The sequence below is a fragment of the Apteryx mantelli genome, chromosome 17 (assembly GCF_036417845.1).
Source record: "Apteryx mantelli isolate bAptMan1 chromosome 17, bAptMan1.hap1, whole genome shotgun sequence".
Taxonomy (NCBI): Eukaryota; Metazoa; Chordata; class Aves; order Apterygiformes; family Apterygidae; genus Apteryx; species Apteryx mantelli.
Genome location: NC_089994.1, coordinates 12,632,522 through 12,648,451, shown reverse-complemented (window position 1 = coordinate 12,648,451; position 15,930 = coordinate 12,632,522). Strand labels below are relative to the sequence as shown.

General features: G+C 50.6%; 1 protein-coding gene across 3 annotated transcripts in view; it reads left to right on the top strand.

The window, feature by feature from the left end:
• MMP17 (matrix metallopeptidase 17) overlaps positions 1-15,700 on the top strand; it is an 84,525-nt gene extending 68,825 nt beyond the window's left edge. The window contains exons 5-10 of one of the 3 annotated variants that reach the window (XM_067306934.1): positions 2,084-2,260; positions 2,396-2,495; positions 5,085-5,167; positions 9,598-9,750; positions 13,077-13,334; positions 14,698-15,700. In XM_067306934.1, coding sequence (XP_067163035.1) covers positions 2,084-2,260; positions 2,396-2,495; positions 5,085-5,167; positions 9,598-9,750; positions 13,077-13,334; positions 14,698-15,026 — 1,100 coding nt within the window. In that variant the 3' untranslated portion in view covers positions 15,027-15,700. The remainder of the gene's footprint in view (positions 1-2,083; positions 2,261-2,395; positions 2,496-5,084; positions 5,168-9,597; positions 9,751-13,076; positions 13,335-14,697) is intronic. The other 2 variants (XM_067306935.1, XM_067306936.1) reach the window with 2 other exon arrangements.
• Positions 15,701-15,930: the final 230 nt, after the last annotated feature.

Here is a 15,930-nt window from a genome sequence, read left to right as displayed (position 1 = left end):
CCCTCCGTTGCTAAGGTCTGGAACTATCTAAGCTTCATCTTTTATTTATTTTGTTCTCCCTCCTAGTGATTCAAAAATAACAACTTGGTAGGTGATATAAAAATATCCCCAAGGTTGTCAGTTTGGCATTAAAATGTCAGAAAGCATATGTCTTGTTCTCTCCTGGTGCTGGGGAAAACAGCGCAGGTTATTAAAAAAAAAAAAAAAAAAAAAACAAAAAAACCCAGCTGTTTACAGACACTGTAAATAATAGTCATCAAGGAAGAAGGAGAATTCTGCAGAAACATCCCCCAACACCGTAGGCCCAGTGGGGGGTGCAAAGCACTACACGGGGTCAGCCCACGGTGGCTTCTTTGGGAGCTCTCCTCTGGCCCCTGCTGCGGCTCAGGGAGCAGGGGGCTCCCCTGGGCTCCGCGGAGGTGTCAGCTTTCCAGCCCCACTACCTCCTTATTACAGTACTTGTGATCGTGAACTTTGTCACAACCATGCTTAAAATCATTGCCGCTTTCTTGGTATTGCTCTGCAGTGCATGACTATGCAGCGAGGAGCCGGCAGTTGCATGTGTGCTCAGCCCAGGCTGGACAGGGAGCCCTGTGGTGTGAGTGCCCCAAACAGGATCGGTCCCTTACGGCTGCTGGGGGAAGTTGTTCTTTGGCTTTGGCAGCGCTGAAGGTTTTAAAGTGGACACCAACCCATGTTAAGATGTGACCAGAGCAACTGAGGCTCTGAAGGGGACCATTCATTGGAAGGATGGGTCTGTGTGGTGCATGTGATGTCAGGCACTAGGGGTTAGATTGCAAGTAAGGGAATGTGGGGGAAGAGAGTAGAGTATGGAGGAACAACCAGTAAAAAAGTCTTTGGGGAGGTATCATTGTTAAATAAGTTCTCTCGGATGGACAGTGAGGTGTGTAAAGATCAAAGTGTTTGCCTAAAGGAGCAGGCCTAGAGTCCAGAGCTGCACACCCTCCTGGTGAAGTCTTCAGCAAGATGTGGAAGGGCAGAAGATGGGCAAGTCCTCTGGAAACAGCTTCACATGACCACTTGCCCCTTTTGCCATACTCTGTGAGGACAGTAGTTAAATGGGCAGCCTGGCAGGAGATTTGATGACTGATGAGAAGATGGATAGCTCAGCGTTCATATGCGTCCAGGAAGCTCCTTCACTGTAGAGCTTGGCCAAGGCAACGGTGTGTGATTCCAGCAGTTAACAGGCAGGGAAAAGCCCAGCTGAAAGACTGAGCAATGCTGGCATTGCACCTCAGGCAGGCTGGCTGTGATCCCCGCAGATGTCCCCTCCTGCTCTGCCTGGCACTGTCCAGGCATGGCTCTACCTGACTCTTGCAGGTCCTTTGGTCCAGGCAAGGCCAACACATGGCTTTTGCTCAGTATTTCAGATGTTGGAGAGCTTCCGGTTAGCCGAGGCAGAAGTCTGGTATTCTGGGCATCACAAAGACTTTGTCTGCAGCTGCTACAAAGACATGAAATACAGGAGACAACTGTTCTGGACCAGCATCTCCACCTCTGGTTAATGGGAATGATGGATGGTCTTGCTGAATGTGCTGTGACAGCCATTTGTCCAGCTGTTTGCAGGTGCCGTTAGTGATCTGGGAATCAGAGAGGTGATCCTCAAGCCTATGTTGTACTGAGGACTTGCACTGTGCCTGATGTCTGGCCTTCTTTCCCTTTTCATATGGTGCACTTTGGTTTCTTTTTTTTTCAACTGGCAAATACTTTCTTTTTCAAAATTTCATCTATTCCAAAACATTTTTTTCCGGTTTAAGGGGGGAAATGACCCTGTTAAAAACTCTGCTCCAAACCCTACATCCAACAAAAGTTAAGACTGTTAGCATAAAAGACTGTAAGGCCTTCACAGGTGGAAAACAATGTCATAATCACAAATATTCTCTTATGATGAGCAAACCCTTTCCTGTGCAGCTCTGAAGTTGTCCCACTCAGATATTAGACCATAATCTGCTAGTGTGACTTCACCCAACATACACGTATATCTTCTTTTACAGCCTGTCCAAACCCACAAAATACAATCAGCATGTAGTGACTTATGTTTTGATGATGTTTTTATTTCCAGATGCTCATGGGATGGACCTATTTGCTGTAGCTGTCCATGAATTTGGCCATGCCATTGGCTTGACCCACATCTCTGCCATAGAGTCTATCATGAGACCCTATTATCAAGGTCCAGTAGGGGATCCTTTGAAGTATGATCTACCTTACGAGGATAAAGTCCGAATCTGGCAACTGTATGGTAAGTTTGTGTCCCTAAACCCACCTATGGCCCATTTCTGCCACAGGATACACTGAAATAGCTCTTCTCTGGGGCGAGTGGAGCATGTGGGGAGGATGGTGTTCCCCTCTACTGCTTCTTTGTCTTTGCACGTAGGAGTCAGGGAATCTGTGTCCCCCACAGCCAAGCCTGAAGTAAGCAAAACAGAAGACCATCCTATCCTGCCGGAGCTGCCAGAGAACCGCTCCACTATCCCGTAAGTCAAGCTCATTTTTGTTCAGCTGTTGCTGATATTTTTGCAAAGGCCATGTAGTAGTAAAAGACCACTTAAGCATCAGGATCTTGTCTGCTCGCTCCAGCTTTGGTATTTCCCTCTAGACCTCTTGTCTGCCTATAAATACACACACAGAGTATCCCTTCTTCCTTATGTCTCCCGATCATCCCCTGCATATGTTGTTGCTTTTTTCAAGCAGTGTATGTGGAGACTGGCCAGCCGGCCCATAACTGAAGTGGTTAATAGCAGCAGTGAGTGACAGTTGCTATTTATTTGTTAGCTGATTTTTATTATTCAAGGCATGTCGAGAAATTCTGCATCATTGTGGAATGCTTTGCATTTCCCTAAGACTCCAAATTTCACCCGTGTTAATGGGAATTTGTCCCCATTGCCCTTAGATGAACTCATCCTTGCTGAAATTTTAATCAAACTTCTTCTTCAGTGGCCTGATTTGTGCATGCATAACTTACCTAAATCTTTCCATGGTGAGCAACTCCCTAATGTACCTGTGGGGGTGAATATTGGAACAAGTGGACTGAGAATCTGCCTCTCGCACAGCTTTGAATTGGCAAAGAACTGCTCATACTAAGTGTGTCATCAAGCAACCAGCACACCCTCATTTAGGAAAGCTCTGGATTTAAGTCATTAATAAATGCTGGAGTTACCAAATTGTTTTGCTTCTAGGACAGCAGAAGGGTTAGGAGGGGAAGTGTCCTTTTGACACTGAGTAATAGGTAGAAGTTAATGGTTACACACATTTTTTGCCCGATGCCAAGAGTGTCCCAAGTGAGAGCAGCAGAGACAGAGCAGGTCACCCAGGAGGTGCTGGCTTTGTCTCCCGTCTGTCCCTCTCCTGGGTGTGACCTTGAGGAAATTATTTCACCTCTCTAGGCCTCAATTCCCCCTCTTTAAAGAGGGGATAACAACAGCATCCTTCCTCACAAAGTGAAAACATGAACAACTGGATTACTGCTACAGCAATGGGGCCATAGGAGAATATAATCTTGAAAAAACATGCTGTGCTGTAGTTACTTCTTCCCATCTGGACACCTTCTTCTCCCCTCTTTGCCCAGCTTGGTGTTACACCCAGATCGTTAGTAATGACTAGTGCCAAGAGTGTGTCCCAAACACTGGCCTTCAATGACATTAAGAGCTGGTTGTTGCTATATACCGTTCCCTGTGGTAGTGATGCCACCTAGGGCTGGCTGAGTTAGTGCTGCCAGCTGAGATGGGCTCTTCCAGGCTAGGAGGCTCTGTATCTCCCACACTAGCATGTGGCCAGCGTAAGTAGCCGTGTGAATTTGCAATGCCATCAGTAATCTTTCTTGCTGCGTAGCTTCTAAAGGAGCTTGTCCCCGTAGCTCTGTATGACCATCGTCTTGGCTGGTGCCTGTGTGTGTTGTGTAGGGGACCTAGGGACAAGAGAATATGTGTATTTTTTGCTGCTGCTGCAGCAGATCATCATCCCACAATGGCAGCAAGGGAGCAGGAAACTCGTCCACCCCCCAGCCCCTTCTTTCTGCCCTGTGTGTGACTGGGAGGATGAAAGGGGTTCACCTACTCCCCTGTCACTTTGTGCCTGAAGAGGGCTGTGAAGCCGACTCTGCCAACCTAACGCAAACCTTCTATCAGCAAATTAGATTTATGCTTGCCTGTCACCTGGAGCAGCTTTTTTGCATATATTTCCGTCATCCTCTCCTTGTTCTCTATCAATCATCATTCTTCACCTGGGCTTCATAGCTCTTTAGGTCCTTCATACTCTGTGCCTTTCCCACCCACCTTGTTAAAAGCAACTCAGTATCTCAGCCTGTGACTTGCCAAGTGGCTTCCTCCATATATCATGTGGCATCATCTCACCTCCAAGTCTCTTTGTTTAGTCTTTGCTGCTGCCTCACTTTCCAGCCTTGTCACCTCTAACTGGCTTTTCTGAGCTCAGCCTCTGAGCACCAATGTTCCCAGCCCCTGGAGTCAGATGCCTCTCGCCCTTTTATTCATCCAGCATCCTGATGCTTCAGGGCACCTGGCCAGACCATGATGTCCTGTGCCACTGGTGAACTGGAAGCCAGCACTGCCCTCAGCTACTTCAGCTAGTAGATGTGGAGTCTGTGTCCCTCAGCTCTACTCAGCAATGGTCTCAGGTGGCCCAGGGATTGCGTCTGCCACAGAGCTGCCTTCAGGCTGATGTTTGCCCAAGTCCGTGCCTGGGAGATGCTCCGTGCACATAGTCGGGTTCAGAGAGTGCACTGGGAGAGCGAGGCATGACAAACAGACGCAGCCTGTGATGCTCTGTGCAGCTCTTCAAGAGTGAAATAGCTCCTTCAGCACGAGAGCCCCGAGCCGCAGCGCGGTTTGCTTCAGCTCTGGCGCTGCGGAGAGCTGCGGTGCTTGCGGCTAGGAGAGGCGGCTCGCGGGCTGGGGTGAGCGGCGGCAGCGCTGGCTCGCGGGAGGGCGAGCGGGGACCCGCCTGGCCCCGGGAGGGGTGCCGCGCCACGCCGGACCAGAGCCGGGGCTGGGGCGCCTCCGTCCCGCTGCTGGCACGGGCCCGTTCTCACCCGGCTCGTCTCTCCGCAGGCTCCGGAGGGATGTGCCCAACAGATGCAATACTCACTTTGACGCCGTGGCCCAGATCAGAGGAGAGGCTTTCTTTTTCAAAGGTAAGTGGCTGCTTTCACCACTGCCGGTGTCAGTGATCTTTGTATGCCTGAAGCCCTGCAATGACGTACGTATGACGTTGCCAGGCTAGCTTTGTAACGCTGCAAAGGCAATATCGGGCCATGTGGACCATGCGATTAGGGTAAACTGGCTCTGAGTTCGCAGACTGCAGAATACTTCTGGGTCTTGCAGAGCCCGCAGACCCAAGCAATGATTCTCACGGACCACTGACACCTTTTGACCCAAATAAAAGGTCTGAGATCTTTAATCAACCCACCAAGGCTGAGGACAGATGATAAGGAAGTTTTAATGTAGATGAGAAGCCACCTCCAGTGCGGAAGGAAACGCCAGTCTCAGCCCTGCCAGATGCGGGATGGTGAAGGAGGTGCCAGTGCGGAGGATGCCCAGGGACACGCAGCAGCGCTGACGAGTGACAGGCAGAGATTGCGAGGTGAGGGGCAGCAGCTAAACCGGGACTCTCAGGGAGCAGGAGAAGAAGGAATGTGGTGGAGGTATCTGAATGACTGAACAGTAAATCACACATTTCTCTTTATCCAAAAAAAGATGAGAAAGCCAGTGAAACTAAAACACAATTTACTTAAAAATGATGAAAAATAATATTCTTTAACACAGCACATAATTAAGCTAAGGAGTCTTCAGCCAGGAGAAATTAAGGGTGTGACAAGGTTAGAAGGATTCTAGTGGGTCACTAGCAAGGAAGAGAGATCAGAGGAGTTTCTGCAGTTACACTAATGGAAGTAAGCCCTCGTGCTTCAGGTCACCTGCTAATCACCGAGCGTGCAGTGCTCAGGGCTTTGCCACTTTGAAGTGGCCGTTCTGGTGAAGATCCTGCACTGCACTTTCCACTGTGCCACTCGTTGATCCTTTGCACCCCACTACCCAGGAGTTCAAAGCAAAGAACTGAAATCTGGCATTTGCAATATAAAGTCAAAATCTGGGTTGAACAGGAAGGATTAACAGAACAACAGCTCTCTGTTGCTTTTTCCCTGGACGCCTTCAACTTCCCTTGCCTCCTACGCTTCATCGTTCCTGCTGTTGCTTGCTGTGCATCGCTCACAGACATCACGCGCACAATTACAGAGCCATCTGGTTCTGTGTTAGCAAACAGTTGCTGACAGTGTTCCTCCGGGGTGCCCGGCTGTCTACAAGGATCCCCTCGGTGCCTTCTCTGCTGGACTCCGTGGGCTTTCTCTTCCATCTTTCCAGGATGGAAAAGTGCCCAGTGAGCACTGCTTTACACCCTTGGCCATAGCTTGGCTATCCCAAACCGATCCAGCACGGAAACAGAAGTGTCTCCCGCGGGGATGGGAAGCAGTGTCGAGGTGAGCGTAGCCCCTCTCTGCGTAACTCAGCGAGGCTCGGCGGGAGGGAAGGGCGGCAGGTGGGCTCCAGGGAGAGCGATGCTGTTGTGCCCTTTGGGGAGCGCAGGGCGGAAGAGGATGTTCCCCTTGCAGCAGCAGTTCAGTTTCCTCCCCGCGACTGTGGATTCAGATGCTGGCTCCAAAAAGCCCCAGGGAAGAAGGGAAAATAAGAGACAAGAACTGGTGTCCAGGATAAATGGCTGTCTTTTTTTTCAGAGAGGAACCAAAAAAAATCAAAGCTAAAGAAATCCATCTCAGTGTCTATTTTTTGCATATGCTTATTTTTGCATATGCTTACTGTGAGCCCAAATGCCCACAGTGCCCAACCGTGAAGGTCCTGGGGTTGGTGCACTGCATCTGCAAGGCTGCCTTTGGGGCTGCAGAGCGCGCGGGACTGCCGTTGCCCTTCGGAGGCTCCCGGCGCCGCGCAGCCCTGGCTGATCAGAGCTCCCAAGCGCTGCCGTCAGACGGTCCGGGGCGCCGGGGAGCAGTGACATCGCCTCCTGGGCAGGATTTTAATGAACTCCAGTGACTAGTGCTCTCCATCAATGAACATTTTGTTCCAAGCCGATCCAGCTGATTTCCTCGTTGAGGAGAAGCGTCTCCCTCTGCGGTCAGACGCAGGGACCGGCGTTCCCCAGGGCTCCCAGACTTGTCTTTCATTCAAGGCCACGGTGGTTCTCCACGCTAGTGAAACTCAGCTTGCTTTGATTTAGGTGCCTCACTACAGACTCCTGAAGTTTTAAAACAACTTTGGCCTGCGTGTGTGCGCGTGTTTGTGTGGCGCATGCAGCAGTCTTGCCAGAGGCACCCAAAGCACTGAGAGCATGGTACACAGCTGGAATCAAAATCACCTAGTATTAAAGAAAGCAATTGCCTCAACCCATCATCCATATAAAATGAGACGCTTGGGACAGCAGGACTTTACACTTAGTTTTCATCCTTCTCAATCTGCCAGCTTGGAGGGTGGTTTTAAATCACGCTCTTCAACTTGAAACGAACATGGGTTGTTTTTTTTTTTTAATTTTATTATATTTTTGCATGCTAATGGCAGCAGTTCCCCTGCATGTCCGGCTTTGCCCGATGAGTGTCCAAGCAGCACTTTGGCAAGCAGGCTTGGCCGTGGCAAAACATGAGTGTGGGTAAACTGAGGCCATCATCTTAAGAATTCATTGCTACCTCAATTGCTAAGTTTTTTGCTTTTTCCTAATAGCCTATCAAAAAAAAACCAACAAAAAAACCCTAACCATCAACCCAGACCATGCCTGACTTTGAATGTAGATTTAGACCTTGCTTGCTGCAGTGCTGCATCTGCTGAGCCCAGTGCTAGGAAACGGCTAAAATATCAAAAGCACTGGAGCTTCGCTTATTGTCTCAAATTAGCACAGAGCACTTAGAAGTTTAGATACATATCTACTAAAGAAGCAATTATGCCAAGCTATATTTCATATTAAAAAACAGTGAAAATCTGGCTTTGTCTAGCGCCTCTCTAATTAGAGATGCAGAGATCATCTTTATTTAATTACATGTGTTTCCATAGGCGTACAATGGCCATCAAGTTTGAATACTATTTTTTTAAATGTTCTTAAAAAGAATCTATAATTATGGCAGTTCCTACCACATTTGAATGTATTATTCATCCATAGGTTTCAGTCAGATAGAGCAAATATGCAAACTGGAGCAGAAGAACAAGAATATGATATAAATCCTTATAATTATAATAAAAAAAACTCTCTGCAGATGTTTAAGTGTTGGAGTTTTGCCTCCTGCATTATTAGGCTAAGATCCAATTTCCATAAAATTTTGAAAGACCGTGTCACTATCTGCCAGCTCTGGAGAAAGAGCTGAGCATCTTGAATACAAATCCGAAGAAGCATCTTTGGTTTCTGTTGCTCATTTCCCCTTGGGAATCGATGCAAAAGCAGATGTAAATAACATGCAATAATTTCTAACAGGCGATAACAAATATGAGACGAAGTTGAGAGTTAGACATCTTGCTTTGACTCAGCTTTCACTGTGTGGGCCTCTCCAGGGAAAACGCAGCATGAAGCATGCTGCAAAAACTCAGGCTGAGAAACCCAGAAATAGTGAAGACAGTTTTCAAGTCGCCACTAAAATCATTAAGACTCCCCTGGAAATCCAGCCGGAGGCATCCTTCCCGCACAGGGCCAACCTGTTTCCTTTTCCATACCCCAAAATAGGTGAAAAACGCCCCCAGCCCAACTCTCTTTTGGTGGAAGCCGCAGCAGCTTTACTGCAGGTGGGGGAAGCGTGCCTGCTTGTGCCACCAGCAAATGTGGCCCTTCGCAGCCCCTCCGGACCCTGTCCCCTGCTTACCATATGCCTTTAGATTGTGCCCAGGCGCCTTCGTTGTGCCGCCTTTTCTGTTCTTCCCCGGCCCTGCTTTATTAATATAGTTTCCTCCTCCTTTATTTTCTTACTCCGTTTCTTCACTTGAGAAACCTCTGATATGTCAGTTAGTGTTTTATGCATTTCTAAATGCTAAAACAGCGGGGCACCGCACTGAAAGCAGGACTGCAGCCGTGGTCGGACACTGTTTGCAGAAAGCCACCGGTGCTCTGGGGAGGACAGAAGTAGACACATTTCTTCAGAGCCTCTCCAAAGGCTGTGCTAGTCTGGTTTAGTTTTAGCGGCTCCAGTGATCCATAGGCTGCTGTTCCCAGTTCCCAGGAAGTCCCCATGCAAAAGCAGCAAGGAAGGAGATGAAAAACCTCCTCTTGCCGTGGGTGATCTTCTCCGATTCAGTGGTGCAGCAGCACTGGCGGGAGCTTCACTCCTCGGGCAGGACTGCGATAACTGCAGTGCGGTCCTGGAGTTGTTGCAGTCCCAGAAATTGGGGATTTCTCCTAAAGGCTGCCAGGGACATGAAGATCTAGCAGCTGATGGTGGGAAGCAGGACGCTTGTAACTCATAGCTCCCATCCTGTGCACTCTGCTTTCTGCTCCTGATTCATCCCACAGCTGTCATCTCTTCCCCCCAGCCAAGGTGTGTTGCAGTGTGGTTCAGTAATGCCCAGTCTGTTCCTCCAGGCAAGTACTTCTGGAGACTGACTCGCAATAAGCACTTGGTCTCCCTCCAGCCGGCCCAGATCCACCGTTTTTGGCGGGGTTTACCTCTGAATTTGGACAGCGTGGATGCAGTCTATGAGAGAACCAGTGACCACAAGATTGTGTTCTTCAAAGGTGAGAGCAAATGCAGGGATGGAGATATCCCATACCCCTAGTGACGTGTCTTCCTGTTTCCTAGCTCTGTGTCAAGGTAACTTTACGGTGTGACAAGTCCTGCAGATAGGGGAAGCTCGTGTCGTTCGGTGACTGAGATTCTCCCAGGCGAGATGGGAGACCGGCTACCCAGGCGGGTCTGTGAGCCAGACAGCGCCAGGCTGCCCAAAACGAGGCTGTCAGGAAAGGCAGTCCAAAAGCAGCGAGCAGGTTCCACGAAATATGAGGCAAACTTCATTTAAGGAAATCTTCAGACAAAGCTAATTGAAATCTTTGCTTTTCAAGAACAAAATGAAAGCGGAAACCACCATGCCCCTCCACTTTACTGGGTTCGTTTTCTTTCCTTCTTGCCTCTTCTCTCTTTTCAATATTTTTTGCTGAGAAGAAAGGAAGCTGCAGAGGAGACAAAAGTGAAAACCTCAAGAGTAAGGGTTGGCTTATTATATTTCTATTACAGTTTTCTTCTTAAAATAAGTGCTATAATCCTCTTATTAAAAAAAAAAAAAAATCCCTTAAGTTTCCTTCTGAAAAGCTAGGGGAGAGAGATTAGTTCTCAGTTCCTAAAGAAATGTCCTTCTAGCATCTTTCACATGCCACAGTGTCCCCCGAAATCGTTTGGTACTGTGGGACTCCCCTAGCAGGCTTGCACGGGCCCTGCAGGCGGCGTTGGCCAAGGTGGCCATGGCCAAGGGTCGAGTTGCCGGCCCGCGTGGGCGCGTGAGCCCCCGGCGGGCGGGCTGCCTGCCCGCCCCGCGCTGATAATACTTTACCCCAGCGCTGAAAGTCACCCAAGCCTCGGGCAGGCGTTTGGTCGCGTGTCTGAAAAGTCACGCGCTGGAAGAACTAGGTATATCCCCGCCCTGCACCGTCCTCGCGCTGTGATCGCCGCCGGCGGCTGCTCTGGCAACACCAATAGTCAGATGAGTTCCCCCCATCGCGGCTGAGCTTTGCCGCTCTCGCTGCGAGCCCCTCGGCAGCACAGCGCGGCGTGGGACGAGCTCGCCCCGGCAGCGCTGCCGGCTGGCCCGCGCGCCCGGCTCCGGCGTGGCGTCTGGCTGCCCCGCCACGGCGTGCTGCACGCTGGGGCCACCGCGGTTTGCAGACAGCAGGTTTATGGGATAACTCGGCTCCGCTAAGCGTCTTCCAGTCGGAAACTGCTTTTTGTCTCTCTAACGTTCTGCTCCGAGCGGGAGGAAGCATTGGTTTGGGAGGTGCTGAACCACGCAAGTGAAGCCGGGAAGTGGCTTATGCCTCGGTGGTGGGTCCCAGCCGAGCGCCCGTGCCCAGGGAAGCGTTCTCCAGCACGGAGGGAGCCTTGCCGGCTGCCCGGGGAGCCCCGGTTCCTCGGAAACCCAAAACGGCGCTGCAGCGTGCCGAACGGCACAGAGCGATGCCAAGCCACGCGTTCATCCGGAGAACAGCACCTCCGGGACAGATGTTCCCCTGCTCTAGCCGTCCAGCCTGGGCCAGGCTGAGGAGCGCGGGTTCGGCAGCGTGAGCCCCCCGTGCCAACGCGAGCGCTGCCGCGGAGGCGAGCGGCATCCCCGCGCGGTCCCCGGGGAGGGCAGCGGGCGCGAATGCCCCGGGAGCGCGTGGGCCGTCGCAGGGACGTGCTCTCGCTGCTGTTCGACCTGTGGGTAGGCGCAAGGCTGGCGGGCGACCTGCGTGCAGAAGGCTCTGCCGCGTGTTTCCAGCCGCCCTGGACAGCCTGGCTCTGTTAATTCAGGGGGAGTCGAGCCCGCTGGATGGCCGCAGCGCTCTCCTGCCGGCAGCAGCCCTTCCCAGCCAGGTGTTGAAGCTACGGGGAGGTAAATCCAGCACCTCCTCTGGCAGCGCTGAGGCCGCGCAGGGCTGCGCGGGAGCGTGTGCTCCCCTCCGAGCAGTCCCCCCGGACGTCGGCACGGTGTCCGGGCCCGTGGCAGGGGCGAAGCGCTACACGGCGCTGCGGTGCTCTCGTTCCCACGCGGCAGGGAGCCGGCTGCGATCCCCATCCGGCTGCATGGGTCTCCCCTTCCCAGGTGCGCAGCTCCCGGGACGGTGAGCTGGGGCAGGAGGCTGCGCTCCCTGGAGATGGACGGACGGACGGATGGACCTCACGCGGCTCAGTCCAGAAGTGACTGTGTGTGACGTAGGTGCCACGACTGCAGCTGTGCCACATCTGGAGACGTGCCGCTGCAATAGTCACCTCCCCTCAAACACAGCCGTCTACGGCCCCGTGTAATCCGTTAGTTAGTCCTGCCTAACTTGTAAAAGTAAACTAGAGATCTTCTTTTCAGCCATCAAATACTGTCTCGTTCTCTCTCTCCGCTGCTATTTCATTGATCCCTGGGCAGAAACCAAAGCACACAAATTACCCTGCTGCTGGTACATGGGCATCTGTTTAAGCGCCTCTTCAAATTTTCTAGAAAATTGAGGGAAGAAAAACCTGATCTTTAAAGTAGGTTGTGTGATACGCAGAAGGGCACTGCAGAGATACTGCCTTGTCGCAGGCTACCAAAGAGGTGTCTTATAAATAGAAAGACTGCCCCAGTGGTTAGAATATTAAGTTGGAACTGAGGGATCTGGGTTCATTTTCCTGTCCAGCCGCAGACTCCCTGTATGACTATGGGCAGGTCATTTAGTGCTTCGTTTTTAGCTGAAAAATATGAAAATATTTACAGTGCTCTCCTGCCCAGGGAAGCATCAGAGAGGGTGGTGGTGGCTGTATAAAGCACCTTAAGGACAGTGAGCTGCTCAAACGTGATTTTTTCCACCCCTGCACACCTTCTTTACGTCTCTTAAAATCAACAGGTCTTTCAGCCCGCCTGACTCTAAAGTGTGGCGTGTTCCCTTCCCAAGCTGGAGCATGCTTTGCTTTTCAAGAGCTGAATCGCAGGCAGAATGTGCTCAGTTTGTCCTCAAAAGCTGCGTGTAGCTTTGTGTTTCTTGCAGTTGGATGTTAGGCAGAAATCAAACGGGCAGAGCACCAGAGGCCACGACCGAGCGCGTAGCGGAGGCGGCTGAACCAGCGCGGTGCATCGTGCGCAGGGGGCTCCCGTCCGGGGACCGTCGCGCCTGCAGCGGTTCGGAAGCGACGTGGGGCTGTACTCCGGGGAGAGGCTGACCCAAAAAAGCAGCTTTTCAAAGAGATTCCCCGCCAGGCTGCTTCCTTACAGTCCTCGTTCTTCAATGCCAACAGCTGAGCCCTGAGGACAACAGATAATGAAACCCCAGCTTGTCTGTGGGGAAGGCTGGTTTCAGCTGCGAAACCAATGTGATTTTGCCATGTGCCTCTTTCCTTTCCTCAGGAGACAGATACTGGGTGTTCAAAGACAATAACGTGGAGGAAGGATACCCACGGCCCATCTCGGACTTCGGTCTGCCACCGGGAGGAATCGACGCCGCTTTTTCCTGGGCCCACAATGACAAGACTTATTTCTTTAAGGACAGTCTCTACTGGCGCTACGATGACCACGAGCGGCGAATGGATCCTGGGTATCCTTCAGAGACCATTTTGTGGAAGGGAATTCCTGGCCCTTTGGACGATGCCATGAGATGGTCAGACGGTGAGTCCGTGCGCCGATTTAACAACGAAAGGAAAAAACAGAACTCCATCTGCACTGAGAATATGGGCCCTTCTGACCATGCCTGCATACATAAACTGCTAAACCCCAGGTGTGCGGACACCCGTAGTTGTCTTAGGTAGAGCTGAAAAAGGGAGCTAGACTTTGAGTCAAAGCTGCCCGTGCTGCACTCTGCTCACTAAAAGACATTGTAAGTTCAAGCAGGCAACAAAAATATCCTGGGGCCCTAATAATTGGGTTTTATTAAAAGAACACAGTTGATCTTTTCTTTCTAAATGATTTTTATACTAATGTATGCTGTTTTGCTCTTCACTGAATTTGTTGTAGTTGGATTTTTAGCTCGATAAATGAGAATGTGGACAAAAATATTTTTAAAGGAAATATTTTGCCCGGAATTAGGACTGTTAGGACTTATTTTCCGGGGATCAGATTTCTCAGTGGTTTCTGCTCCCTGAAAAAAACATGGAAATTTTGTTACAGGAGATGTTTAAAGCCAGCCGTTCACTCACAATAAAGTGATACTTCCAGGTTTTATTTACTGGTGACCTAACAGTGTAATAGCAACCGTTAAACCAGGCAGAGGAGAGGATCATTTCCAGAGGCTTATCAAATTGAATTCCAGAAGCTGTTGAGAGTGACCCACCATTCACTCTGAGAGGAGGCCCTTGTAAGTTGGAACATGCTCAGAGAGTTCAACCCCCCCCACTTATCGTGGAAAACACGCGCCCAAGAGCAGAAGGTGGCTGGGCCTTTCATGGGCACAAAGTGTTCAGACCAGTCCTCTGCTAAGTGGGAAGCACTTAGTACACAGAGGTAGCTTCTCTCCCTGCTTTATGGATTATTTATCTAAGAATATGGATACCACAGCCCAAGCCATTAACAGTTATGTGAGGTCTTCTTCAGCCTTATCATGCCCTGTTAGCAGACTGCCCACTGAGGGCCGCTGAGGGATGCGTATGAGTCTCTGGGTACCTGTATCTGTGGATCACTGCGGGCTGGTCACCCTGCACACCCTCAGTGCCAGTGGGATGCCTCTGCTGTAGGATGTCCCACCAAAGAGCTGGCATCCCACCACCCCATCTGTCTTGTGGCTCCTGTCTGGCTCCGGCGTGTGCGTGAGATCCCAGACAGGCAGGCATCATCATCTTCTAGAGCGTCCTTCCACCACCACCGTACTAGTAGAGGGTATTGGCAAAAAGCCGTGGTGTTGCAGGCACCTCTGCTCTTGTGTTCCAGCTGAGGGTGCACATGCTGCTTCGCTGCTGTAGACACTCCTGTGTGGTTTCCGCTGGAAGACTGCCCGTCTCCACTAATCTTGCCTTTGGGTTTTGGTTTCTTTTCCCAGGTGCAAGCTACTTCTTCAGGGGCAAGGAATACTGGAAAGTGCTGGACAGTGAGATGGAAGCTGAGGCTGGCTATCCCCAGTCCATCGCTAGAGACTGGCTGGTGTGCAGCGACATGCAGTCGGACTCCCCGGAAGCAGCAGGGAGCAGCAGGACTGGGGCACGCTCAAAACCAGGGCAGCATGATGAGAGCCGGTCAGAAAACGGCTACGAGGTCTGCTCCTGCACCTCGTCCTCCGATTCCCTGCAGGCTTGCCCTGTGCTCAGACTGTCGGCCAGCCTTGTGCTGACAAGCATGTGGACAGCAGCACTGATGTGCGCAGCTCTATGACATCTCATCACACGGACAGGACAACACCATGGTGCTTCAGGGACGGGAGGTGGATAAAAGTCCCATGAAAATCCCACGCTGTTGCAAGCAGAAGAAAACATTCCTAGGAACATACCAGAAAAGGTTTTGAATTCTCCATGAGAAGTGAACAGTGGTTTTTTTTTCTTCTAAATTTTAGTTTAAAGGTCTAATAACAGATTTTGCGTTCTGCACCTTCCTATTCCCCCATCCAGTTAAAGATGAGAGCAGCCTATAATGTTGAATTTAGAAATGTTCCATACAGATGTGTTGCTTTGAATGTTTAAAAACTGCAAATAGGGGAGGGGAAAGCTACTGTGAACAAACGAGAACAGAACAGATACTGGTGAGACGGGGGCAATATCCTGGGAGGAAAGGCAGCAGGGCTGGAGGAGACATGCAGTAGTTACGCTGACATTTGATGACACAGTGTACACATCCTATTGGATGTACTAGGTAGAAAGAAACTTTGGCTCCACTAAGATTAACTGCAAGGTGATCATTTTACTATCAAATCTGCTGTGGTAACTGATGTCAAGATAACCTGTATCAGTTTCTATGGGTCAGAAACACCTGTGCCTTTCAGAAGGCGGTGCAGCTTATCTTTGTATCCAAGTCATTTGAATTTAAGAGTTTCTCTAATAAACCTTGGCTGCCTACGCACAGATCTCACAGTCATCTGGCACACCAAGTCTGCCGCCTTCTGCAGGGTGCTGACAACCCAGGCACCTCTATGCAAGCAGCAAACCTGCTGGGTGCAGCCGTCCAAATGAGATGCAGTTACACCCACCAAACCAGTCTCATCCATGTACATGAACTTCTCAGCTCTTGGAGTTGCTGTTTCAGGTTGTTTTACGGTTTGGATCAGGATGAATCTCATTCATTC